The sequence below is a fragment of the Aphelocoma coerulescens genome, chromosome 4 (genome assembly GCF_041296385.1).
Source record: "Aphelocoma coerulescens isolate FSJ_1873_10779 chromosome 4, UR_Acoe_1.0, whole genome shotgun sequence".
Taxonomy (NCBI): Eukaryota; Metazoa; Chordata; class Aves; order Passeriformes; family Corvidae; genus Aphelocoma; species Aphelocoma coerulescens.
This window is the reverse complement of record NC_091017.1, coordinates 77,431,453-77,456,588: the sequence shown is the minus strand read 5'-3', so window position 1 is coordinate 77,456,588 and position 25,136 is coordinate 77,431,453. Positions and strand designations below refer to the sequence as shown.

The 25,136-nt window shown below is 70.1% G+C and overlaps 3 protein-coding genes and 1 long non-coding RNA gene across 4 annotated transcripts; 2 read left to right on the top strand and 2 right to left on the bottom strand.

The window, feature by feature from the left end:
• The first annotated feature begins 6,750 nt into the window (after positions 1-6,750).
• On the top strand, positions 6,751-10,432 carry TLX2 (T cell leukemia homeobox 2). The gene is made up of 3 exons (XM_069014807.1): positions 6,751-7,132; positions 9,567-9,804; positions 10,216-10,432. Exons 1-3 carry the CDS (start codon positions 6,751-6,753, stop codon positions 10,430-10,432), a joined length of 837 nt encoding a protein of 278 aa, XP_068870908.1.
• Positions 10,433-11,823: 1,391 nt separating this feature from the next.
• On the top strand, positions 11,824-13,071 carry LOC138109202 (uncharacterized). The gene is made up of 3 exons (XR_011150355.1): positions 11,824-11,888; positions 12,486-12,610; positions 12,674-13,071. It is a non-coding gene; the product is annotated as an uncharacterized lncRNA (long non-coding RNA).
• Positions 13,072-13,773: 702 nt separating this feature from the next.
• On the bottom strand, positions 13,774-15,955 carry LOC138109201 (interleukin-12 subunit beta-like). The gene is made up of 7 exons (XM_069012276.1): positions 15,869-15,955; positions 15,637-15,706; positions 15,076-15,297; positions 14,762-14,870; positions 14,497-14,678; positions 14,249-14,397; positions 13,774-14,002 (listed from the first exon to the last, which is right to left on the bottom strand). The coding sequence occupies exons 1-7, from the start codon at positions 15,935-15,937 to the stop codon at positions 13,862-13,864; spliced, it is 942 nt and encodes a 313-aa protein (XP_068868377.1). The 5' UTR covers positions 15,938-15,955; the 3' UTR covers positions 13,774-13,861.
• Positions 15,956-17,194: 1,239 nt separating this feature from the next.
• On the bottom strand, positions 17,195-24,409 carry DQX1 (DEAQ-box RNA dependent ATPase 1). Its single transcript, XM_069014800.1, has 11 exons — positions 23,554-24,409; positions 22,226-22,419; positions 21,656-22,031; positions 21,191-21,427; positions 20,889-20,988; positions 20,591-20,746; positions 20,232-20,423; positions 20,015-20,140; positions 18,109-18,299; positions 17,836-18,026; positions 17,195-17,757 (listed from the first exon to the last, which is right to left on the bottom strand). Exons 1-11 carry the CDS (start codon positions 23,833-23,835, stop codon positions 17,577-17,579), a joined length of 2,226 nt encoding a protein of 741 aa, XP_068870901.1. The 5' UTR covers positions 23,836-24,409; the 3' UTR covers positions 17,195-17,576.
• Between the last annotated feature and the right edge of the window lie 727 nt (positions 24,410-25,136).

The following is a 25,136-nucleotide window of genomic DNA, read 5'->3' as shown; positions in this document are numbered from 1 at the left end:
GAGGGTCTGGAGGCTGCGAGGGGGCACTAGGGGTGCGGGGAGTCTGAGTGGGGCGCGGGGTCCGTGCGGGGGGCTCAGGGAGTAATGGTGGGTTAGAGGGGCCCGTGGGGTGTGCAAGGTCTGCGGGGGCTCCGAGGTCTTTGGGGGTCTTAGAGGATTCGGGAAGGGACGCGGGGGTGTCCCGACTTGGGCACAGGGTGAAGTGCGGCGGCGAGTGCCGGGCTGGGCTGAGGGATGCAGTGGCACAGGCAGCGGTGGGGTACCGGGGTGCTGGCAGCGTTGGGGTGCCGAGGTGCAGGAGGAGCTGCAGTACCCGGGTGCTGGATGTTCCCCTGCCGGGGTTCTGGCAGGATTGGGGATGGCACTGGCAGTTCGGGGTGCGGGGGCACTTTGGGGTGCCAGGGTTGCTCGCAGTTCGGGGTTCAGGCAGGGTTGGGGTGCTGCGGTGTTGCTGGGATACCGTCGTGCTGACAGTTTGGGGTGTCCGGTGCTGGGGCGCTGGCAGGGTTGAAGTGCTGTCAGTTCGGGGTGTGGGGTGCTGGGGTGCTGGCAGGTTGGGGTGCCGAGGTGCAGACAGTTTGGGGTGCCAGCGGAGCAGCCCACGGCCCCACCCAGTGCAGCCGGAGCCGCGCTAATGAAGGTTTGGCTCAGGGGAAGCAGCGGCCGCGCTAATGCGGAGCCGAGACGGGTTCCCCACGGCCCCTCACGGGCTGTGCACCCCCCGGACTCCAGACCGGACGGCGGGGAAGGCTGCTGCCTGCCATGCAGTGGGAGCGGGCAGAGGACCACGGCGGGACCCCCGAGCAGGAGCTGGCATCCACCACCCTAGCGTGGAGCTCCTGGCCGCGCTGCCAGCCCTGCCCCGGCACCGGCTCCGCATGGGCTGCCACGGCCAGGGGCAGTGCGTGTTTGGGGCTCCTGGATGCATCTCGGTCATGATCCCGGTCCTGATCCAGGTCCAGGTTCTGGTCCCGGTCCCGGATACGGGTCAGAGCACTTATGCCTCCCCGTCACCTCAGCTGCCTCAGTGTGCCCAGTCCAATCGCGCTGTCCCTCCTGCCCGACCGGAGCGTCTAAGCCTGGCCCCGTGCGACACCGGCCGAGCCCCGGTGACCCCGGTGCTAGCCCCCCGTCCCGGGCCGCGCACGGTGTGTGGCCGAGCCCCGAGACCTCCGGGACCCCACCGGGAGCAGCACGAGCCCCTCCCGGTGCCGGTACGCCGGCGGGCAGAGGCTCCGGACCAGCCCCCGCCCCGCCGCCCGCCCACCCCCTGCCCGCGCCTCCGGGGAGGCGAGAGCGCGGCGGGGGCCGGTGACCCCCGGCTGGGGAGGGTCTGGTCCCATCTGTACCTGCCAGGAGCCATCCGGGGAGGGGCGGGGGCCTGCGGGGGTCACAGCGGGGCCAGCGCGGCCCCGCGGCGGGGCAGCATCGCTTTCTGCCGCCGCCGTGAGGAGAATCGGCACCGCACCCGGCACCGGCACCGATACCGCGAGCCCCGGCCGGGCGAGGAGCGGGGTCTGTGGGTGGCTCCGGCACGGGCCCTGCGGGACCGAGGGCAGAGTCCCGGGGCTGGGGTCCCGGCAGCCGGTACTCCCGGAGCCGCCCCCGCCAGCCGGGCACGCGCGAGGCCGCGGATCCATCTCGGCGTTAATAATTGATGGCGGGAGCCGCCGGGGCTGCGCGGGGCTGCGGGGCCGAGGCTTTTAGCTCAGCCCTGCTCAGATATTCAGCTCCATTTCCGCGGCAGGGCCAGGGCGGCTCCTTCTGGGAAGTGCTGCCGGGCGCTTTCCCGGCCGGACTCCTCGTTGGGGTTGAGCGAGGCTGGGCTGAGGCTGGACACACTCATGACCGCAGTGGGCAGCGTTACGGCCCTACCCCCCCCCGTCCGGTCTGTCCCACTGCACCGTGGCCGGAGCTGAGATCCTGTCCTGGCATCCCCATGGCCAGAGCTGCTGTCCTGGCCCCACATCGGCACCACGTGCCGGTTCTTGGCCCTGTGCTCTCTGGGGGCAGTGTGACTGTGGAAGGGGTATCTGCCAGCAGGTGCCAAGGTGGGCAAGGGGCTGTGATGTTGTGGGCATGGGTCCACCAGGGTGGTGGGCAAGGTGGGCAGGGGTCCCTGTCAGGTGAATAGGGGTCCCCCAAGGAAGGCAGGGGACCCCCAGGGCAGACAGGGGTCCCTGGCAGGGTGGGCAGGGGTCTCCCGGGGGCGCAGGGGTCCTCAAAGGATGGGCACGGGTCCCCCATTAGTCCCTCTGAGGTGGGCAGGGGTCCCTATAGGGCAGCGGGGGCTGGGCACTCATGGACTGAGCTCCTGCCTAATGCACCGAGTACATCTGCAGAATCCAATTAACCTTCGATAACGAGGCCCTGAGCGACGTGGCTGTCAGCGGTCACCAGCCACCGGCACACTGTGGCCCCCCGACGGGTCACCAGCCCACCAGGACGGGCAGCACAGCCCCCCCCAGCAGCCCCTGGCTGGTGTCAGACTCTGGGGACGTGGGGATGGGCACCCTGAGGGCACTCGGTGTGGGAGAGCGTACTGGTGTGTCCAGCCATGTGCCCCGTGGCTCCTGGGCACTGGTCCCACTGACCAGTGCTGCAGCCCAAGGGGTGGGGGCTGTGCGTGCCCCCCACTCCCACAGCAGCCCCCCGCTCCATCCCCCTCCCCACTGCCCTCACCCCACCGCAGGCCTGGGGGCTCAGCTCCTGCCCCGCTGGCATCGGAGCTGGCCATGGCGGCTTCCCCCCGCGCAGGGCTCCCCGGGACCCCCGCCTCGCCAGGGAGGTGCAACCACATCACCGCTGCTGCCCCCCCCCCCCGCCCAGACTGTGTCCCCCAGCCCCTCTGACCCTGCTCCCGGACTACGGAGCTGGGGCCACGGGGTGGGTTTGACGGGGGTGGCCCGTGCTACATCCCCAGACCGGACCCCCAGCACCCACTGTCCCCCGCCCCAGGGGCTGCAGCCTGGGTGTGCCCGGGGCGAGCAGCCCCCCAGCAGCCGGGAGTTGGCGTCACCGTGCCACCGCCCCCGCACTCATGTGGCACCCGGCTCCTCCCCGAGGACACCGCGCAGACGCCGAGGGCCACCGTGACGTCCGAGCGGGCGACTCGGCCGTCGGGTCCCCGAGAGCCCACGGGGGCCATCCGCGGCCACAGTAACCCCATCCCAACTCCATACTGGCCCCATCCCGACTCCATCCCATCCCCATTCCGGCCCCATCCATCCTCATGCCAGCCCTCCCGGCGTGTCAGCCGGGTCGGGGTGGGCACCGCGCCCACCGGCTGCTGCCGCCTCACCCCGCGCACCCCGTCCGGGTGCCGGCGCCCGCGGCGGGCGGGCGGCGGGGGGCACCGGGAGTGTTTCATGCGGTTAAGAAGTGTCTGATTGAGGCAGGAGGCGCCAGCAGCTCCCCCGGGAGCCGCAAGCCAAGGACTGGAGGACCAAATGCAGGCTAAAGTAATCCAATCTGGGCTGGTTCATCTAATTAGCCCAGAATTAACCCAGCAGCCAGAGAGGAGCTGACTGTCCCTCCAGTTTGCCAGCGGGTTTGGGGGGAAGCGGGAGGAAGAAGGGGACGTCCAGCGGTAATGAGATTACGGGGGGGAGCGGGCGGGAGCGGGTGCGCGGCAGCCTCTGGCCGGTGGGAACGTGGGGCCCTGCCAGCTCCCCGCCGCGCCATCGCCGTGATGGCCGGGGCACCGGGGCGGCCGCCGGCGGCACCGGGGACAGGCAGGGGCCCGTCCTAGCGACCCCCGCCCCAGCAGCAGCTCCTGAGCCCGCTGCGTCCCCGTGGGGGACGGGGGCACCGGCACGGCCGGCACCGGGAACGTGGCACCACGAAGCCGCGCAGCTGCACCGGCAGCCCCAGGGCAAAGGTGGGGGACGGGGCAAGGAGCCCCGGTAGCTTCGGGCAGCACCCCCGTGGTGGGGCGGGCAGGGGCCAGACCCCACAGACCCCACAGACCCCATGTGCGGCCCCCTGCTCCCAGCACGGCTGTGCCGAGGGGCATGGAGGGCACGGGGCGGGGAGATGCTGGTGCAGCTCTGGCGGTGGCAGGGCCTGGCGCTGCGCTGGCTGAAGGCTGATTCCCTCCTACAAGTGGGCAAATGCTCCTTTTTCTGCCACATCCCCTCCAGCTGTCACTGCCACCCACGAGAACCGCCAGGCCCAGCCCCTTGGGGTGGGAGGGGGCACACACCGAGGACACGGGGGGTCCCTGCTGTTGCCGACAAGCGAGGAAGGGTTTGTACTGGCACACTGGGGGGTCCCGGGTGCAGGGACGCTGCCTGGTCCCCACAGTGACTCCGGGGACCCTGGGGCAGGCACAGGGACACGGAGTCCTTCCCGGTGGCCCAAGGGTCACTGTGAAAACAGAGCCAACCGCACAAGGTGGTGACAGTGAGGGGCCCTTGGCCAGCGGGGTCCATGGGAGGGGGACACCCTGCACCCACAGCCAGGGTGGGAAGGGGCTCATGACTCTTTGAGCACCCTCAGGTCTTCCCTGCGCCCTCCCAGGGCAACCCTGGCCGTGGTGCTGGAGGGTGCAGGGCAGGGGGGCTGCTCCGGCCGGGGGTGCCGCCTGCAGACCCCCGTGGGCATGGGGCGGGCCGTGGCGCAAGCAGGCGCCGGGTGAGCCCGCATTGCCCCCGGCCCCGTCACAGCCCCCCAATCCATCTCCCGGCCCGGCAGATTCCAGCCCCTGGGCACGGCAACATCTGCCTCCTGCTCCGGGTTCAATTAACCTGCTGCCGCCTCCTCCTCCGGCACCGGCCATTTCCTCCCGCTGCCACTGTCACCGCCACTGCCGCCACTGTCACCGCTGTCACTGCCACTGCCACCACCATGGCTGCACCCCACGGGGTCACAGCGGGTCCTTTTGCCGCAGCAGGCCCGGAGCCGGTGGCTCTTTCCGGGTGGAAAAGCCGCAGCGGGAGCGCTGGGATTTGTCCCGGCACCTGCCGGGCTGCGAGCAGGAAACACCAGAAAGCCACGGCGCCTGCAGGGCAGGGTCCTGGTGTTGTGTCCCCCTTCCCTTCTGGGCACACGAGGCTCCGTCGGTGCCCTTGGTGTGGAAGGGGGCAGCTCGGCCGTGCCCGGTGCCGTGGTGGGACGCTGGCACGGCCGAGGGTGGCACAAGCGTGTGCCCGTGCAGCCCCGGCGCCCGCGGCCCCACACCCCGGCAGAGCTGCGGCTGCAGGGACGGGCACCCCACACTGCGGCGAGCCTGGGACCACCCGGTGCCCCCCGGTGCCTGCGGTGCCCCTGGGATGTGGGGTGCCCCGGGGTGTGCAGTGCCCCCGGTGCCCCGGGGCGTGCCGCGCTCCCGGTGCGGCAGCTGCAGCCCCCGGTGCCGCCGTGATTTACAGGCGCAGGCCCCGGTAATGTCATTTGCCCCAGACCGGTGGCGCCAGGGTGCCCGGGAGGCCGCCCCCGCCCCGCCAGCCCCTGTCCCGGGGCCGTGACCCGCCCGGGAGCCGCCGGGAACCCACCCGCGGGGCCGCCGCGTTGCTGTCGCGATAGTCGTCGGAAGACCCGGCCCAGCCCGTGCCGCTCTCCGCTGCCGTTACCGCCCGCCGACGGAGCCGGGCTGGGCTCTGTGACCGGGCTCTGTGACCGGGAAAGGCGGGGCGGGGAACCGGGGTCCATCCCAGGGAACGACGGGTCGGGGACCGGGGTCTATCTCCGGGAATGGCGGGGCCAGGGGTGTCAGACTCCATCGCCCTGAACAGTCTGGTCCGTGGAAAATGGGGTCCATGCTACCGGGAACGGCAGGTCCCAGGGAACGGGGATTCATGGCCCGGGAACTGAAGGTCGGCGTGGGGGTCGGTGCCCCGGGAAAGGCGGTTTCTTGGGAACCGAGGTCCCTGCTACCGGCAACGGCGGCTCGAGGAGATCGGGATCCATGTCCCGGGATGGGTCCGTGTTCTGGGAACGGCGGGTCGGAACAACCCCTTGGGTCCCCGCACCGGGCGCGTCGGCTCCGGGGCCGCCAGATCCATTCACTCCCGTATGGACGGGCTCGGCGGGAACCGGGCTCGGTGCGAAGCCTGCGCAGCCCAGGAGCGGGTCCGTGCGCCCCGCGATAACGGCGCTGGGGCAGGGGCCGCTTCGTGCGCCCCGGGAGGGGCGGCTGGAGGCGCCGACGGGGCTGCAGACGGAGCGGGGACGCGGAAAAGCGCCGCGCTGCTGCCCGGTGCGGCCGCAGCTCCGGTGGACGGTGGGGGGGGGGGGTGCGGCGGACGCCCCGGCGGGGCGAACGGGTACGGAGCACGTCGGTGCACGGGGGGCGTCCGGGAACCGTGCGGGGCGCAGGCGCTCGGGACCCGACGGGCCCGGCCTCTCGTCCCGGAGCCGGGGCGGGGGCCCGGAGCGGCGGGGGCGGGGGGGTCCCGGGGCGGGGGCGGGGCCCCGGGATGTCAATCACGGGGCGCGGCCGCCAATCAGGGCGCAGGCGGTGGGAGTTCGGCCGGTCCGGATGGAGCGGGGCAGAAAAGCGCGTCCCGCCAGGGCCCGCAGCCCACCCGCGCTCCCGCCCCGGGGCCGCCAGCGGCTGCGAGCCATGCCCCGCACCCTGCCCCGGGCCCGCACCCGCACCCGGCACCTGCCCCGCACCTTGCTCCGGGCCCGCACCCGCACCTTGCACCGCATCCTGCCCCGCACCGGGCGCTCCGCGCTCGTCCCCGCCACCGCCCCCCGCCGCCCCCCGGCCATGCCCGCGCCCCGCCGGCTCTGAGCGCGGCCGGGATGGAGCGGGAGGGCGGCGGCCCGGGGCCCCCCGCGCCCCACGAGCCCATCAGCTTCGGCATCGACCAGATCCTGGGCGGCCCGGAGCCCACGGGGCCGCACCGGGCGGCGGCAGAACCCGACTACGGGCTCTACGGCAGCGGGTACGGCCCCGCCGGTCCACTCGGCTCCTACAACCTCAACATGAGCATGAACGTGAGCGTGAACGTGACCCCCGCGCCCGCCGCGCCGCCCGCCGGAGTCATCCGCGTCCCGGCGCACCGGCCCGCGCCCGCCCCGCCGCCCGCCGCCCCCGCCGCGCCGCCGCCGGGGCCCGCGCTGCCGGGGCTCACCTTCCCCTGGATGGAGACCACGCGCCGCATCGCCAAAGACCGGCTCTCAGGTGAGCGGGCGGGACGGCTACCGGCGGCTACCGGCGGCTACTGACGGCTCCAGGGACTCACGCGGCACCGGCCGCTCCCGGGGTTCCGTCGGGGCGGTGCGGTGCGGTGCGGCGGGCGCGGCGCGGGTCGGAGCGGACGCGGGGACCGGACTGGGATGGCGACCGTGCGCTCCACAGGTTCCCACAGAGTCCGGTCCTCGCCCGCCGCCGTCGGGGCCCGCGAAAGCGGCTCGGGGTAGACGCGGCCACCGGAGGCTCCACCGCGGCACCGGACAGAGTCCGGCAGCTCCGGGTGGAGCCTGAGGGGTCCCACCAGGCTCTGGTCTAGAGCTCCACTCCGTGTCTGGTCCCTTCCCCGGTTCGGAGGCGCCGGGTGGCGACCCTGTCCCACTGTAACCGGGAGCTGCTGGAGGCTGTGGGGAGCCGGGGTGTGGGGTGGGTGCTCTGTGGGGTGCGGAGTGAGGGCTCCCTTGGAATTCAGAGTGGACTGGGGGGCTCTGCGGGGTGTGAGATGTGGTGTGGGGGCTCTGTGGGGACAGGATGCAGGGTGGGGGACTCACCGTGGGACTGCAGGACAAAACCTGTCCATGCACAGAGCAGATGCCCCAGCCTTGTGAACCCCGGACGGTGGGCGCGGTGGTGGGGGGCATCTGTGGGGTGTCTGGGCATGGGATCCCAGATCTGAGCGTGCAGGGATCAGTGCGGAACACTGAATGCCGGTGCTGCGGGAGAGGCCGGGGCGGCCCTGTGGCGATGCAGGTGTTGGGGAGGCGGCGAGAGGCTGTGGCGCTGCCGGTGGGGCTGTGGCTGCGCGCTGTGTTGGGGGCTGAGCACCAGTGCTGGGGTGAGGGCGCTGGTTGCTGCACCCCCGAGCAGCAGGAGCGGGTGCTGAGGTTGGGGTCCCGGGCACTGGGGCCGTGTGCGGGTGCCGGAGACCCCCGGCCTGGCTCGGCTCTGCTCCCGCCCAAGATGGCGGCACTGCCACGTCCACAGTGTGTGGCCACATGCGGGGACAAGGCTGGAGGCCGTGCGGGGCTGGGGGCCGAGTGCCGGCCGTGTGGGCGATGGGGCGGTGTGGGGTGGGACGCTGGGGGCTGTGATGGTCCCGCCCGGGCGCCAGCAGAACCGTGTTCGCCTCCCGGCCCACCCCGCCATCGCAGCGGTGACGAAGCACCGTCCCCGCGCAGGGGTGGCGGGTGACGTCCTCGTCTCCTGCCTGGCGCCAGCGTTGGGTGGACGGGGCGGCCCCTCCCCGGCACGGGGTCTCCCAGCCGCAGCCATCACTCAGCACCGCTGGCCTTGGGGTGGGCTGCGGGCAGGAGGCATCTGGTCCCGGCGAGGGGCCGCCCCGTGCGGGGAGGGGGCGCGGGGGCCTCCGTCCCCCCGACTGCATGGCTCCACCTGCGCCAACCGTGTCTGCCCCCGCCGGCGGCCAGGTGGCCTCCTGGGTGCGGGTGGGAGGGAGGGTCTGTGGGCGCCAGGGGGTCCCTGGGGTGCTGTGGGGCTGTGCCCCACATCCCTGTGCCATGGGGGCCTGGGCCACCATGGCCACCCATGGTCCCGGCCGTGTGCAGCCCTGCCCATGCGGCGCTGGCCCTGGTGACGGCTGTGGTGCCATGGGGATATGGGGCCATGGGGTCATGGCTTGGCCAAGGCCGCTGCCAGAGCAGGAGGGGTGCAGGCGTTGGGGGCTGACCCCGCCAAGCCTTCTCTTTCCTCCATGCTCTTCACTACTCTGATGCTCCCTGCAGCTCTGGCAGCTTCTGGGGCTGGGATGTGGCACGTTGGCCTCACCAGGGCTGGCTCACACCTCAGCTGGGCAGGGACAGCCCCTTCCCCGGCCCCTGGCACTCGGGCAGCTGCTAGTGACCAGCTCAGGCGCTGCTGGCGCATGGGAAGAGACACTGTCTGCCTCCCAACAGCTTCTGCGGTCCCATCCCCTCTCTGGCAGGGCTGGGCGGCCCCTGCAGTGCCGCGACGGCTCCTCGGGGGCTGCGGCAGGGCTCGGTGTGAGGGGAGGGTGGTTTTGTGCGGTCGGAGCCTGATGGTGCTCCATCAGTCCTGTGACGGGGCCAGCCCATTCACCCCGACATTCCAGTGCCGACCGCTGGGCTGGGGAGGGATCGTGCCGTGGGGTAGGAAAGGGGAAGGATCCTCCCTCCTGCCATGTCTTGAGCTGCCCCCGGGTCCCTGAGCTGGGGGAGTGGGTGGGGATGACACTGGGTGTCCCCCTCCCCTCCTCTCCCAGGCAGCACTGGTGGCTCCCCTGGAGGTTCCAAGTCCCAGTGGCCCCCCCAGAGCTCCTCATGCCAACGTGCCCCCCTTGAGCTCCCCGTCCGCATGGCCCCAAGCCCCCTGACATCCCCCCAGGGTCCTGCTCTGCTGCGCTTTGCCGGGGTCCCTCTGAGCCCGCCTCACCCCCCTCTCCCCGCAGCCGCGCTGTCGCCCTTCGCGGCGACACGGCGCATCGGGCACCCGTACCAGAACCGGACGCCGCCCAAGCGCAAGAAGCCGCGGACATCCTTCTCCCGGGTGCAGATCTGCGAGCTGGAGAAGCGCTTCCACCGGCAGAAGTACCTGGCCTCGGCCGAGCGTGCCACCCTGGCCAAGGCGCTCAAAATGACGGACGCCCAGGTCAAGACCTGGTTCCAGAACCGCCGCACCAAGTGGAGGTAACAAGGATGGCCCGGGGGTAGCTGCCTCAACCATGACCCCCCCCATCCCTCTGACAGCCCCAATCCCCTCATCCCTCTGTCAGCCACCCCAATATCCCTCTGGAAGCCACCCCAGTATCCCTCTGGCAGCCCCAAACCCCACATCCTTCCAGCAGCCGCCCCGTCCTGCATCCAAGCCCCACGTTCTGGGGGAGGATGGGACGGGGGATGGACCAGGAATGGATGGGATGGGCTGCCCATCACCGTGGCACCCCCTGTGCCCGGCTGGGTGAGGTCTGCTGGTGTTGTGGGATGTGCCACAGTGGCACATGGCAGTAGCAAGGAGATGAGGGACAGGGCTGGGGGGCAGTGGCCCACTGGCATGTGGCAGCGCCAGCTGCGGTCCGTGCCAACGGTGGGTGTCTGCAGGCGTCAGACGGCGGAGGAGCGCGAGGCGGAGCGGCAGCAGGCCAACCGGCTGATGCTGCACCTGCAGCAGGAGGCTTTCCAGAAGAGCCTGGCGCAGCCGCTGCCGCAGGACCCGCTCTGCATGCACAACTCCTCGCTCTACGCCCTGCAGAACCTCCAGCCCTGGGCCGAGGACAACAAGGTGACGTCGGTCTCGGGGGTGGCCTCTGTGGTGTGAGGGCCCTGGGTGCTGCTGATGTGCCTGGAGGTGGCAGTGGGAGCCCAGTGGGCTCTGAGTCTGGACCATGGCAGGGAAGGGGCTGCAGCTTCCCGGGAGCCCCCCACTGGCAGCCCCCTCCCTGCTGTGGACAGCCCCCCAGGACCACCCAGGAGGGAGGCTGAGCCCCTGTGGTTGGACTCAAAGCTTGACCAAATCCCACCTGGAGCACCGCTGTGGGCAGCCCCCTGTCTGGACCCCCAGGAGCCCGGGGATGGACCCCCACAACCTATGGACCTCTGCAGCCCCCTGCCTGACCCCCAGGAGCCCAGGGCTGGGCCCCTGCACCCCACAGATGTCTGTAGCCCCCTGCCCAGACCTGTGGGAGTCAAGGGCTGGGCCTCTACACCCCATGGACACCTGCAGCCCCCTGCCCGGACCCCTGGCAGTGGGCCAGGAGTGGGCCCCCACACCTGGCAGGGTTCTGCAGCTCCTCCACCAGCAGCTCCGTGGGTCAGGCTGGCTCCCCTTGGACCCCACAGCCCCCAGCCCACCTGGAGCAGGGCATGGCTTGGACCTTCCATTCCTGGTGCTGGAAACCCCCCAGCCTCACAGCGGGGTCTGCACCACCCGCACCACTTGCCTTATCCCGGTCGGAGTTTGCCACCTCCGGCTTCCATCTGTGCCCTCCGGGCTGGATGAAGGACCATGCCACCCCAGCCCCCCCGTGGTGGGACAGACTGATGGCCTGGGCCCCCGGCCCCCCACCCACTGGTCTGTCAGCCCCCGCAGCCCCCCGCCATGGACTCGGGGTGCCCCCCATGCCGACGGATCGCACCAGTCCCCGACTCCCCGCGGGACTGCCATCACCCCCCGTGGCCTGAGCCTTGGTGGGACCCACAGGACACTCGTGGGGTGCAGAGGGGCTGAATTCCCCTCCTTCTGGGAAATCGCTGCACCCCCTCCCCAGTGACCCCCTAAGTGGGGGTTCCCCCCGCCAGGACCGTCCAGCCTGACTCCAGCCTCTGTTGATGATGATGGAGGGAATGAAGGGGGAAGGGGTGTAACAGCGATGACCTTGACCCTGAACTCGACCTTGGCCCCCACCCCGCCGCTATCCACCATGCTGCAGCCCCTCACCCCACTTTTGGGGGACAGGCTTCTGCCGGCTCCCCCTCTCCGTTGCTACCGGGAGGAGTCGGACACCCGGTACCGGCGGGATTGGCTGCGGTTTCGTGACGCGGAGGGGTGGAACCGCATTACCACCGGGATGAGCGCGGCCGAGGGCCGGCCCCGGTGCCGGTGGGGCGGCGGCGGCGAGGCGGTGCTCCGTGCCCGTGCTGAGGCCGCCGGTTACCGGAGGCTGCTGCGAGCCCGAGCCGCCGAGGTGGAGGCGTTGCGGGGGGCGGTGGGCGCGTTACACCGGCAGCTGGAGGGGCTGCGGGACCGGCGGAGCGGGGAGCTGGCCAAGTACCAGGTGCGGGATGGGGGGGGCCGGGGGGCGCCTGGGGGTTGGGAGGGAGCGGGGATGGGGGCTGGGATGTGAGGAGGGGGGTGGATGTTTGGAGGGAGGGGCGGTGCTGGAGCTGGATGCCCGGAGGGATGGGGAGAAGGGGGGGAGGGGAATGGGGAGGGGCGGGGGTCAGGGGTCCGGATGGGGCTGGGGGGCCCCGGGAGGGAGCGGGAGAGAGCACGGGATGGGATGGGATGGGGGAGTTCAGGTGGGACTGGGATGTGGGGTTTGTGTGGGGCGGGGGACCGGGTGTCCCTGTGGGTGGGTGTCGGTGCGGGGTTGGGGATCCCGCGGGTCCGTGTGGGGCGGGGATCCGTGCGGGGCGGGGAGCGGTGCGGAGTTCCAGGGGTCCGTGCGGGCGGAGGTCGGGCCAGGGGTGCCGGGACTCCGTGTAGGCGGGGTTCGGGGCGGGGGTCGGACCGGGGGTCTGTGGGGGGGGGGGGGTCCGAGCGGGGCTCCCTGAGGGGAGGATGTCGGGCCGGGGGTCCCTGTGTGCGGGGGTCCTGCCGGGGATCCCGGAGGTCGCCCCGCGGCCCCGCCGCTGCTGACGGCCCGGCTCAGGAGCGGGTGGCGGAGCTGGAGCGGGAGATCGGGGCGGCGGAGGCGGAGATGGCCCGGTGCCTGCGGGAGTACCCGGCTCTGCTGCGGCTGCGGATGGCGCTGGAGGCGGAGATCGCCGCGTACCGGTACGCGAGGGGGGCGCGGGGGGCGCGGGAGGCGAGGGGCTTAGCCCGGCCCTTCTTTTCCAGGGAGATGCTGGAGAGCGAGGAGCTGCGCCTGGGCGGCCTGGCCCCGCCGTGACCCGACCCCTGGAGTCCCGGTCCCATCACTGGACCCCGGCCCTACCGTTACCACTGGACCCCCGGTCCCGGGACCGGATCTCCAGCCCCACCACCGGACCCCGGTTCCTCCGCCGGACCCCAGATCCCCGACTCCTGCCCCCCGGGCCATGGCTCCCTGGCACCCTCTGGACCTCTGTGGACTCACGGAACCCCGGTCCTTCTGTCCCTGCGTTCCACGGGTCCCCCGGACTTCTGCGTGCCCGCCTGCCCCGGGACCCCCGGGAGGGCAGCGCCCGTGGGGACACACACTCACCAGCCTCTCCGGGGTGGGGGTCCCGGCCCAGACCCGTGCGGAAGCACCTCAATAAAGCCCCGTGGCATCACCCGGAGCCGGCCCGTCTCGGGGGGGAAAGGGGGGGGCGGGGAACACCCCCGGCTGTGCTCCAGGGGTCTGTGGTGGGGCAGGGGCGTGGGGGGCTCCGTGGGAAGAGGGCTCATGGAGGGGTGTGGGTTCTCTCTTGCGTGGTGCAGCCCCTCACCCCCGAGGTGGGCACCCCACGGGGACACCGAGGGGGGCACATTGTGGGGTACAGCCACACTTTCAGTGGGAGCTGAGCCCCCCGGTGGTGGCAATTGGTCCCGGATCCCACCCCCCACTGTGACCGGTGCTCTTGGGGTCAGGATGGGATCCTGCTCCCTGGGATGTGGGGACAGGGGGTTGCCCCCAAGACTTGCTCGCTGGGTGCTGCCCCTGTGTCTGGGGACGTTGTCCCACCACAGTCCCCAGAAAGGAGGCGGAGCTGGGAGGGGTTTTTGAGGATTAGGGAAGTCCAGTGAACCCATGTGTAGCCGGGCAGGGCTGTGGGGACCCTCTATCCCGCCTGTCCCCGAGCTGGGCTGGAGCACGGGTGGAGCCTGTCCCAGCCATGCAGATGGACCCGAGGGCCGAGTCTTGTGCCAGCTGGGAGCCCCTCGAGGAGCTGTGTGTGCCCAGCACCTCCCTTTCCACACAGACACTGACCAGGGTTTGTGGTAGCAAAGCTGATCCCAGCGTTTTAATAGGGGGGAAAAAAAGCCTTTTCTGAGCTGTAAAGGGAGGGGGGTTCTGGGGAAAGGAGGTGCCCGTTTGTAGGGTCAGCACCCTCGAAGCCAGTGTTACTGGGGTGCATTGAGGCCCATCCAGGCGCTCCAGGGGCTCCAGGCCGGGGGAGTGTAGGGGTCCCGGCAGCTGATGCGCACCCGCCGCGCGCCCGCCTGCACCGGCGTCTCCTCTGCACCCTCCATGAACTGTTCAACCTGCAAAGGGGGCAGGGCACGGTCTAGGGAGACCCTCAGGGAGGGGAGCACCAGCAGCCCCTGATCTGGGCAGCACTGGGGAGAGCAGGGGTGACAATTCACCATCCCGAGAAGGGAAGCAGCGGAATGAGGAGGGGGCTGTGGCTGAGCATCTTCCCAGGCACAGGGAAGAGTCAGGGATGGGGCAGGGTGGGCACAGGGCAGGGTGGGGACATGGGGTAGCCTGTGCAGGGAGCCTGCTGTTACCTGGGTGCCGTTGTGGAGCTCATACTGCAGATGGTAGAGCAGCGCAAAGTAGGACTTGGGGAGCGGCCAGGAGGCCGGGGGGGCCCAGGCCAGGTGGAGCTGCTCCCCCCGCTGCTTCAGGGTCAGCTCCTGGGGTGGGTCAGGACGCACTGTGGGCAGAGGGGGCTCAGAACAGGGGCTGAGACCCTCCCTGGAGCCCCCAGTAGCTCTTGGGCACCCCCACCCTGCTGCTCCTGCCCTGAGCTCACCAATGTCACGGAGGAAGAAGTGCCTGGAGAGGTTGAGGTAGGAGGTGTCCGAGAGCCCCTCCAGGTGCAGCTGGAGCGGGTGCAGCTCCTCTCCGAAGGGGCAGAACAAGGGGTCTGCCAGACTGGTGTTGAACTGGCCATGGTTACTGGCCACTGGCATCCATGGCCCCACAGAGCCATCACTGTGGGGAGGGAGGCGTGAGCAGGTCTTAGGGGCGGGTGGCCGTGCGGCTGGGGTAGGTTTGGGGGGTCCCGGGGCACCCACCTGCGTGTGAGACGGGCACGGAAGAGGGCAGAGGGGGGCCCGGGCCAGGAGCAGTGGAAGGAGCCATTGTAGGACTCAGCCTGGCAGGACACGTTGATCTCCTCCTCGCCTGAGGGGGCCGAGGGGTGACTGGTCAGGGGCTGCATGGGGCTGGGAGTGGTGCCCCCTCCCTGCATGGCCCTGGTGAGGCTCCCCCCAGCCACACAGCCCTGCCTGGTGCAGCCCCACAGGCTGGGCATGAACATCTCCCGGTCCTCAGCCCTCCACCCCTGCACCCCATCACCCCCGGCTGCCCCAGCCATGCCCCTCCGTACCGGTGCCGCTGACCACCAGGTAGGTGGTGTCCAGCAGGACAGAGCCAGCCCAGCAGCTGTAGTTGCCTGTGGCTGGCAGGTCCAAGCCGAGGATGGTGAGGCTCTGGCCCTCGGGCACCAGTTCGGCCATGGGCTCCTGGTCTCCATTCAGTGTCCAGTAGATGTGCTGCTCTGAAGTGTCACATCGCAGCACCACGTCCTGGTTCAGCTTCCCCACCTGGACTGGAGGTGAGAGGCAGAGCCTGTGGTCAGACACGGGCTGTGGTGGGGGCAGATTGTCCCCCACAGCCCCATGGGGCTGGGTGCCCCTCGGCCTCACAACCATCCTGTCCCACAGTCCTCACCCTGCTCCTGCACTCCCTGCACTCCCTCACTCCATACGCACTCCACATCACCCTCTTGCCCATCCTCCAATCTCCCAGCAGAGCTGTCCCAACATGTATCAGAGGGATGTGGGTTTGGGATGTCTCCCACTCCCTCCAGAGCCCAGTCCCTGCAGCTCCCCCAGCTGGGGGGTTCCCTCCTCCAAGGCCTCCCCTGTGCCCCGAGGGCAGCACTCACACTTTGGGGGGAAGGCAGTCAGGGGTTCTGCAGGCACGAGGCACAGCACCAGTACCACCAGCACCAGCATCTGGAAGGGGAAGAGGAGGGGAAGGGCAGTCCCAGCTGGACATAACCCAGGAGAGGGGCACAGCTGGTGGGGCCAGCCAGGACAGAGCCCCCAGCCCTGGGAGCAGCACCCCTGAAGCAGAATCCCCCCCGAGACCCCCCAACCCTCCCGGTCTGTGCCTACCTCTGCGTGTGTCACTCCCGCAGGCTCAGCAGGGCCGGGGGCTGTGGTCTTATATGGGCTGGACTCCATGGGGCCGCCCCAAGGTGCAGCCACAGCAGCATCACAGTTCTCAGAACAGGAGAATGAGACCCACGCTCAGTCCACCACCCCCCCCATCCACCCAGCCCTGGGACTCACCGCTGGTACTTCCCAGGGCAGGGGGCACCGGACACCCCCTGCCCTGCCCTCGAATGCCAGAGGATGGGTCGCCATGGGAACAGCCGGGCAAGGGACAGTGCTGGGCACCTGGGATGGTGTCGGGGTTCTGGGTGGTCCCAGCTCTTCCCTGCTGAGCCCTGGCACCACCTGAGGGTCTGCACATCACCGTGTGCTGCACAGAGCCCCCGCAGCGCCCTGCTACAGGGTGGAGGAGACGAGCAAGGTCTCTCAGCACCCGTCCTGGGGGTCTGGAGAGGGGCAGCTCAGGGCTGGGCCCCTCTGGATGGGCTGCAGTGGGTCCCCGAGGAGAGGGGAGGGTTTCCACAGAGGCTCGGGGTGATGCCTCGGGTTGTCTCACCCCTTCCCTCCCCTCCTCGGGCCACTGCATGTCCCATGGGATGCTGTGCAGAGATGAGGACCTAGGGACAGAGATCATCATGGTCACCAGCTGTCCCTTTGCCACCCCACCGATGTCAGCCCATGTTGAGGACACACAGCAGATCCCGCCCCAGCAGGGGAGTGCTGTACCCTTTCACGTACTTTCTGGAGTTTCTAGAAAGCAAAGGGGAAGTGGGGGGCTGTGGGAGGCTGGGGGAGCCCAGTCCTCACCTTTTGAGGCCAGAAGGGGGCAGTGGGACATCCGGGCCCCTCCCTGAGCAGAATGAAGCCTCTGTGTGGGCTACGGGGAGGGGAGGGAGAGCCAGGACCCCCAGGCTCCCAGGCAGCAGCTCAGCCCTTGGCTGCAGCACTGCAGGGGACCCCGACAGGGGTGGGAGGGATGGGGCACCTTGCCCGGGGGCGCACCCATGTCCTGTCCTGTCTGGGGGAAGCAGGCACTAGTGGCAGGTTCTGGGGGCTGCTCGCCAACCACAGCTTCCCCTTGGCTTCTGCAGAAGAACCACAACCACAGAGGGGAAGCCCTGATGCAAAGGCCAGGGATCCCAGCCTGGCACCCGAAACAAGGGTGGGAGGGCAGCGAGGCCTCACAGACAGAAACCACCCTAGGGAAACAGGAGGAGCAGGGATAGAGCCCACCCTGGCTGGACCCCTCTGTGGCGATGTCCCTCGGCAGGATGGACCCCACCCTGGCTGGACCCCTCGCTGCAGTCATGGACACAAAGCCAGGAGTAAAGGTCACAAAACTTTATACAGGAGGGACCCCTGCGTGGCCCCTCGGCCCGGGGTGCAGGGGGAGTGGGACAGGCGATGCCTCCAGCCCTGCAGCACCCCCGGGAAAGATGGGGTGAAGGAGCGCAGTGGGGAGGGCCCACAGAACTCCCCCGGCCGGGGCCAGCGCTCCCCAATCCACGCTCTGAGGTGCCGGGGTTGTCCCACAGCCGCTGGCCCACGACTGACTGCGGCGCAGCGCTGAGGCAGTGCCCGCGCCTCCCTGGGACCTGGGACAGCCCCTGCAGCCGCACGGCCTCCCTGGGGCCTCCCCGTGGCTCCCCTGTCCCCAGGGTCACGGCCAAGCCCAGGCAGCCCCGCCGCGGGGCTCCGGTGCTCCGGCTCACTGCAGGACGCACACATCCCCCTGCTCATCCTCGCGTCCGGCCGCCTCTGCCAGCGACTCCGGCTCTGCCGGCGCGTCCTCTGCCGCCACCACCTTCTCCCGCAGCTCCATCAGCAGGTCCCGGCCCTCGCTGGGTGGCAGGTTGCTCAGGTAGTACTGGGGGGCCAACTCCACCAGCCTGTGGGGACAGCGGGGGGTCAGCTGGCTACAGGGACCCCCTGTAAGGACCTGTCCTTCCCCGTCCCCAAGCCCTCACATTTGGGGCTGGATCTCCGAGACCACGCGCAGGCAGTTGTCCTGAGAGATGGTGAACTCGTGGTAGAGCACCCAGGGGGGCAGGCGGCGCGGGGGTGGCCGCAGCAGGTACCCGCAGGCAGGGGCCAGGTGGGCCACGTGCTTGTGCGTCAGCATCACGTAATTGCCGGAGCCGTCGATATCTCGGGCGACCTGGGAGGGACCAGGAGGGAGTGGGGTGGTTGGCACACCCCGCACAGCTCCCCCATAACTCCCCGCAGCCTCCTGGGCCCACCTTGAGGAAGTACCCGGAGATGAGGGCCCGCTGGATGTTGAGGGCGTTGGCGTCGGAGCCGAAGGCGGGCGGCGAGACCGGGAGCTCGATGCGGCGCATGACCTCGAGCAGCTCGGCGCGCACGGTGCCCGCCAGGCGCAGAGCCTCGGCACACACCCCGTGCTTCCGGCACCAGCCCTCGTCCCCGGCGTCTGCAGGAGGGACAGCGGCGTCAGCACCACGGGGATGGCACAGCGAGGACAGTGATGTGGGGACAGGGATGGGATAGCGGGGTCAGCGATGTGGGGACAGGGATGGGATAGTGGGGTCAGTGATGTAGGGACAGGGATGGGATAGTGGGGCCAGCAATGTAGGGACAGGGATGGGATAGTGGGGTCAGTGCCATGGGGCAGGGATGGGATAGTGGGGTCAGCGATGTAGGGACAGGGATGGGATAGCGGGGCCAGCAATGTAGGGACAGGGATGGGATAGTGGGGGTCAGTGCCATGGGGCAGGGATGGGATAGTGGGGTCAGTGATGTGGGGACAGGGATGGGATAGTGGGGTCAGTGCCATGGGGCAGGGATGGGATAGTGGGGTCAGCGATGTGGGGACAGGGATGGGATAGTGGGGTCAGCGATGTAGGGACAGGGATGGGATAGTGGGGTCAGCGATGTGGGGACAGGGATGGGATAGCGGGGTCAGAGATGTGGGGACAGGGATGGGATAGCGGGGTCAGCGATGTGGGGACAGGGATGGGATAGCGGGGTCAGAGATGTGGGGACAGGGATGGGATAGCGGGGTCAGCAATGTGGGGACAGGGATGGGATAGCGGGGTCAGAGATGTAGGGACAGGGATGGGATAGCGGGGTCAGCGATGTGGGGACAGGGATGGGATAGCGGGGTCAGAGATGTGGGGACAGGGATGGGATAGTGGGGTCAGCGATGTAGGGACAGGGATGGGATAGCGGGGTCAGCGATGTAGGGACAGGGATGGGATAGTGGGGTCAGTGCCATGGGGCAGGGATGGGATAGCGGGGTCAGCGATGTAGGGACAGGGATGGGATAGTGGGGTCAGTGCCATGGGGCAGGGATGGGATAGCGGGGTCAGCGATGTGGGGACAGGGATGGGATAGCGGGGTCAGAGATGTGGGGACAGGGATGGGATAGTGGGGTCAGCGATGTAGGGACAGGGATGGCACAGCGGCATGGGTCAGTGCCATGGGGCAGGGATGGGATAGTGGGGTCAGCGATGTGGGGACAGGGATGGGATAGCGGGGTCAGTGACATGGGAATGAGGATGGCACAGGGGGGGTCACTGACAAGGGGAAGGGACAGTGGGGTCACCGACACGGGGATGGGAATGGCACAGTGGGGTCAATGGTATGGGGACAGAGATGGGACAGTGGAGTCACAGGTGTGGGCACAGAGATAGGACATTAGTGACATGGGGACAGGGATGGGACAGTGGGGTCATTGACATGGGGACACAGATGGGACAGTAGGGTCAGTGATGTGGGGAGGGGACAGCGGGATCAGTGATGTGGGGATGGGGTAGCAGAGTGGGGTCAGTGATGTGGGGACAGGACAGTGGTGCTATGGGGATGGGGACAGGTGAGCAGAGACCCCGCTGGGTTGGGGGCTTAGAGGCCACAGAAGCACTGCTGCTCCCCGTCTCTGACCCCTTCACACAGTGGTGACAGGGATCGAGCAGAGGGCACAGCCCCCAAGCTAGAGCTGGGACCCCCCAGAACCTCCCCCAGCCAGGCTGGGCACTGGGATGGGGTCAGGAATGTAGCTCCAGGGCAGGGGACTCATGAGGGGGTCTGGGACACTGGGAGGAGCAGGGGATACAGGAGACACACAGGAGTCTGTGGGATGCCCACAGGGCTGCAAGCCCCCCACCCCCAGCCCCCGCCCATGCTCACGCTGCTGGAAGGCATTGAAGATGTTGATGAGGGTGAAGTGGTCCCCGTTGGGGTGCAGCAGAGCCCGCCGGCGCAGGGCCACGGCCTCCTCCAGGTGCGTGGACAGGGGCACGAAGCAGGGGGACGCTGGGGGTGGGCAGTGGGGGTCACTGTGTGCCCCCAGCACCTCCCCGGCAGTGCTGGCTCCTGAGGGCCCCCCACGCCCCCCACACGGTACCTGTGAGCATGGCGGCCAGGCTGACCATCTCCTCCACGCAGTCGAACTCGCAGGAGGCGATGAGGGCCTTGGCCAGCTGCGGGTCCAGTGGGAACTCTGACATGATGATCCCCACCTCCGACAGATTCCCATCGTCATCCAGGGCTGCCAGGTAGTCCAGGTCCTCCAGCGCTTGCATCAGCGACTCGGGGGCTGGGGTGGGACATCAGGCAGCTTCGCCCACCCTGTCCTGCACCTGCCAGGCCTGCAGTCCCTCTCCAGAGACCACCCAGGCCGCAGTGATGGCCACAAATACGGCTGCCCCGTCATGTCCCTCTGCTCCAGCCCCTCACGCCACGCCTGGCCCCAATGTGCTCTACCTGGGCGGTCAAGGAAGTCACACTGGCCCATGTCGGCGATGTCCAGGCGCTTCAGCAGCAGCACGAGGCGGCTCAGGCTGGTCTCGCTGACGTGGGGTGCGGGGCTGGGGGGCAGGCGCTGCTCAAAGGCCTCCGAGTACAGGCGCAGGCAGGTGCCTGCAGGAGAGGGGCCGTAGGTGGGACAGAGACAGGGCAACGGCACAGGCAGGTGGGGACAGGTGCTGGGCCAGTGGCTGCCAGAGGTCCCGGTGGGGTGGCACAACAGCCCCGAGGGGGGACACTGCAGCACAGGTCTCACCTGGGGGGCTGCCAGCTGCTCGCTGCATGCGTGACTCGGCCTGGCTCCGGCTGATGGGCCGCAGCACCTGGGACTCAGCACGGATGCGAGGGTTGTACACCTACGGGAGGCTGTGAGGGGGACACCGCAGGGGACCCCTGCCATCCCCCGAGGCCCCTCACCTGCCAGCGCAGGGCCACCGCTGCCACCACCCCGTGGGCAGACCCCTCCTCCCAGCCTGGAACACCACAGCAGGGAGGATCCCACAGCCCACTGCACCCCGGAGCAGAGCCAGACCCCCACCCGTGCCCTGTCCCACTCACGCTGCGCAGCTCCAGCCCTGAGTCGACGACGAAGCGCACGGTGCCCAGCGAGAAGGACGAGTCCCCGAGCCAGTGGGTGACAACGACGCGCCGCTCCCGGCTCTCCTCGGGTGTCTCGTAGAGTCGCTGCGCGGCCCGGCCCACGCCGGGGTGCAGCGGCAGCACCAGCAGCGGGCCCAGCGCCGGGCTCAGCGCCACGGCCTCCGTCTGGATGGCAGCGCAGCACTCGGAGATCTCCTGGGCAAGGACAGGGGGCACAGGTGACACCCACTGACACCCGCAGTGTCCCCATCCCCAGCTCAGGGTGCTGCGTTGTGCCCCGTGCCCACCTCCCAGCGCCCACTGTCCCTCTGCAAAGGAGCCGCAGCTCCCCCAGTTTAACCCCAGCTGCCCCTGCCATCCTCAGCGCTCCCCAGTGAGAGGGACACCCCAAACCTCCCCTGTCCTGTTTCCCCCTCAGCCCACCTGCTCGCTGGCCAGGAAGATGAGGACGTGGCCGGGCTCCTGGCGCCGATGGATGTCCAGCACGGCCTGGCAAGCGGCGGCCACGTGCCCGTGGGCTGACAGCTCCCGGTAGAGCAGCTGCGGCGGGGAGCTGTGCCCTGGGACCCGCACCACGGGGGGGTCCCCGCAGAAGGCGCGCAGCCGCGGCTCCAGGGCGGGCGAGGTGACCACCACGAGCCGCAGGGCCGGGCGCTGGCGCAGCACGTCCTTGAGCAGCCCCAGCAGCGCGTCCGTGGGCACCGTGCGCTCCTGCGCCTCGTCCAGCACCACCACCCCGTACTGCCGCAGCAGCGGGTCCGACGTCATCTCCCGCAGCAGCATCTCATCCGAGCAGAACCTGCCACGGCCCCACCCCATCAGCACGGACCCCTGGCTGGGGGGAACGCCTCACCCCCCTCCCCACAGCAGCCCCCTCCCCACAGCAGCCTGCGCCGCTTCCCAGCGAGGCCAGGCTGGATTAAGGGATTACGCGGAGCTCAGTGGGATTAGGGCGCTGTGCTCCCGGCGCGGGCCCCGCCGTCCCTCCCGTACCTGAGGATGGTGTCGGCGGTGCAGCAGTCCTCGTGGGGCACACAGTAGCCCACCTCGTGGCCCAGGTTCAGGTCCATCTCGTCGGCCACGCGCAGCGAGAGGCTGAGGGCGGCCAGGCTGTGAGGCTGGGTGCAGGCCACCAGCCCATGGGTGAACTGCATGGACAGGGCGTACTCGGCGCACCACTGCGGGATCTGTGGGACAGGGTGTGGGTCAGCGTGGCCCCAGGACTGTCCCCTCCCTGCTGCACCCCTCCAAAGGGCACAGGGATCTTCCTCAGGGATCTGGCTGCAGGATTTCCGGGGCCAGGGGCTGTTCAGAGGCACTCACAACCCAAGCAGGATCTTCCCTCCCCGCTCCTGTCACCTTGGAGCCCCACAGCCTGTAACAGGAGCTCCATGGCCCCACACCTGCAGCTTCCTGCCCCGGTACAGGACACCACGGCCCTGATCTCACATTAGGGACACAGGACAATGGCCTGGGAAACCCCAGAGAGAGACAGGGAAGGGATCACCAGGGAGCAGCTGCTGGCCAAGCGCCTGGCCAGGTGGTGTGAGACAGTGCCAAGGCCACATGGATGTCCCTTGAGCACCGGGGACCTGAGTCCTGCTTCCTCCTGTCACCTCTGAGCCCCCCACAAGTGGTGCCTGTGTCTCAGTGCCCCAGGGCCCTGCAGGGACTGCAGGCACGGTGCTGCACCCAAAAACACCGGCCCTGGGGCCCGCACAGGGGCTTTATTCCCCAAATCTGGCAGTGCCAGCCAAGCCCAGAAACTCAGCAGGTCACACCCAGGGAGGTGATTTGGTTGAGCACCTCAAACCCAAGGCCAACACCCCGATAGCCTACGGTGGGTGACCCAGCCCAATCCGGCCCCACAGCAGCCACAGCTGCGCCGCCGCTTGCCGCAATCCCTTCCCCGGTCAAAGTCTGCCAGGTGCCGTTCCCAAGTGTCACCAGCAACCGGGTCCAACTCCCCGGGGCAGCCGGGAGGGCTCTGGCACCCCAGCCCTGCCACTGCCCCTGCACCAGGCCCAGCTCCGGGAGCAGCCGTTCCCCCCTCCCCCTGCCACCTCCCGTGCCAGCCGCTCCCGTGGCAGCGCTTCCCGACTCGTGCTGCGGCTTCGCCCGGAGCCCAGTGCCGGCCCTGGCACGTCCCCGTGCCCGCCCTTCCCGGTGCCCGCCCACCCCGCCGGGCTCAGCGCAGCGTTCCCGGGGGGCCCGGCACCCCCTCCCTGTGTGTCGCACGGCTCAGGCGCTGCCGTGGGGTCCGGGAGGATCCACATGCAGCCCCCGGCGGAGCCGGGCATTCCAGCTACCCTTGCCCTCACCTGCGTGCTCTTGCCGGTGCCGGGGGGTCCGGACACCAGGACGATGCCGCTGTTGCCCTCCAGGTGCTCCATGAAGCTGTACTTGGTGGTCCAGACCGGCAGCTCCCGGCGCTGTCGCAGCAGCTCGTAGTAGCGGGAGGAGAAGGGCAGCCCGTCGTAGGGGTTCACCTCCAGGTCGCCGTCGCAGTCCAGGGACGGGTCTTCATCCTCCTCCTCCTCCTCCAGCGCGGAGCCGGGGCCGCTGGGCCCGGGCAGGGGGCCCGGGGCCCCGGAGCCGGCCATGGCGGGGACACCGGAGCTGCGAGGGCGGGCGGGGGTGGAGCGGGACCGGCGCTGACCCACCCTCGCCTACGTCCCGGGAAGGAGCCCGGTGCAGCCCAGTGCCACGTCCCGTCCCGCGGGGCGCGGGGACCCGCGGCTACCAGGGACGGGCGCGGGATGCGGGCAGAGGGGCACGGACAGGTGTGGAGGGGTGACACGGCCGGGGACACCAGGAACAGAGCCGGCGTATGGGGGACCGGGAGAACGGGCAGGGAAGCGGCGGGCGGGCAGGGAACCGGAGAAAGGGGATGGATCACCGGGAGAGCCCCGCAGGATCGAGTGGAGTGCGGGGACCGGACAGCGCTGTGCGTGCGGACCGGACCGAGGCGGGGTACAGGGGTTGCGGGGCAGGGCGGACACCTTGGGAGGGCCGGTCCCGAACGGGACGGGCCGGACCGGGTCGGCGGAACACCTGTACGGGACGGTCCGGACCGGGCACCTGAGCACCGGCACCGGGCCGGACCTCAGCGGAGCGGAGCGGGCGGGTCGGGGGCGGGTCAGGGGCGGGTCCCCCGCACCCTCCCGGGCCGCGGGCCCGGTTCCGGCCCCGGTTCCGGTTCCGGTCCCGCCGCTCACCTGCGCGCGCCACCGCGGGCCCTGCCTGGGGACACGGTCACGTGACCCGCGCGCCGTCACGTGCCCCTCCCGCGGCAGCCAATCAGCGCCCGCGCCGGGCGGGGCCCGGATGTGGCGGCGGGACGGGAGCGGACGGTCCCCGCCGGGACCCCCCGCACCCCCGGCAGCGCTCCCGGCTCCGGCCGCAGCCCCGCCCCGCCCGGTGCTCTCCGCTGCCAGCTCTGGTGTGCGGCTCCCAGCCGGGCGCGGCTGCAGTCCGAGCCCGCGCGCAGCCCCTATCGGGACGGGGCTTCCCGGTACCAGACATCTCGGTGCTGGTGCGGGGCATCCTGTACTGGATCTGGGCATCCCCGTGCGGGGCCGGGAGTACCGGAGCAGTGCATCCTATACCGGCGCATCCCGTAGCAGTGCCGGGCATCCCCATGCGGGACATCCTGTACTGCTGTCGGGTGTACCGGAGCCGGGCATCCCGTAACGGTGTCGGTCCTTCCGTACCGGAGCATCTCGTAATGGTGCTGGTCATACTGGTGCTGCGCATCCTGCTGCCGGAGCGGCGCACCCCGTACCAGCACTGGGCGTACCGTGGCCGGACATCCCGATGCCGGACATCCCGATGCCGGACATCCCGTACCGGCGCCCCGCACACGAAGCAGCGCTCTCGGCCGCGGCGGCTCCCGGCGGGACCG

What these genes read in the sequence shown, in the direction of transcription:
- TLX2 (XM_069014807.1), top strand. Translation starts at nt 6,751, where the DNA reads ATGGAGCGGGAGGGCGGCGGCCCGGGGCCCCCCGCGCCCCACGAGCCC. An exon ending in CGCCAAAGACCGGCTCTCAG is followed by an intron (nt 7,133 to 9,566) that starts GTGAGCGGGCGG and finishes CTCTCCCCGCAG; the next exon opens with CCGCGCTGTCGCCCTTCGCG. An exon ending in AACCGCCGCACCAAGTGGAG is followed by an intron (nt 9,805 to 10,215) that starts GTAACAAGGATG and finishes GGGTGTCTGCAG; the next exon opens with GCGTCAGACGGCGGAGGAGC.
- LOC138109201 (XM_069012276.1), bottom strand. Translation starts at nt 15,937, where the DNA reads ATGGAGTCCAGCCCATATAAGACCACAGCCCCCGGCCCTGCTGAGCCT. An exon ending in CGGGAGTGACACACGCAGAG is followed by an intron (nt 15,707 to 15,868) that starts GTAGGCACAGAC and finishes TTCCCCTTCCAG; the next exon opens with ATGCTGGTGCTGGTGGTACT. An exon ending in CTTCTTCCTCCGTGACATTG is followed by an intron (nt 14,398 to 14,496) that starts GTGAGCTCAGGG and finishes CTCTGCCCACAG; the next exon opens with TGCGTCCTGACCCACCCCAG.
- DQX1 (XM_069014800.1), bottom strand. Translation starts at nt 23,835, where the DNA reads ATGGCCGGCTCCGGGGCCCCGGGCCCCCTGCCCGGGCCCAGCGGCCCC. An exon ending in TCTTCCTGGCCAGCGAGCAG is followed by an intron (nt 21,428 to 21,655) that starts GTGGGCTGAGGG and finishes GTCCTTGCCCAG; the next exon opens with GAGATCTCCGAGTGCTGCGC. An exon ending in CAGGGCTGGAGCTGCGCAGC is followed by an intron (nt 20,989 to 21,190) that starts GTGAGTGGGACA and finishes AGCCTCCCGTAG; the next exon opens with GTGTACAACCCTCGCATCCG.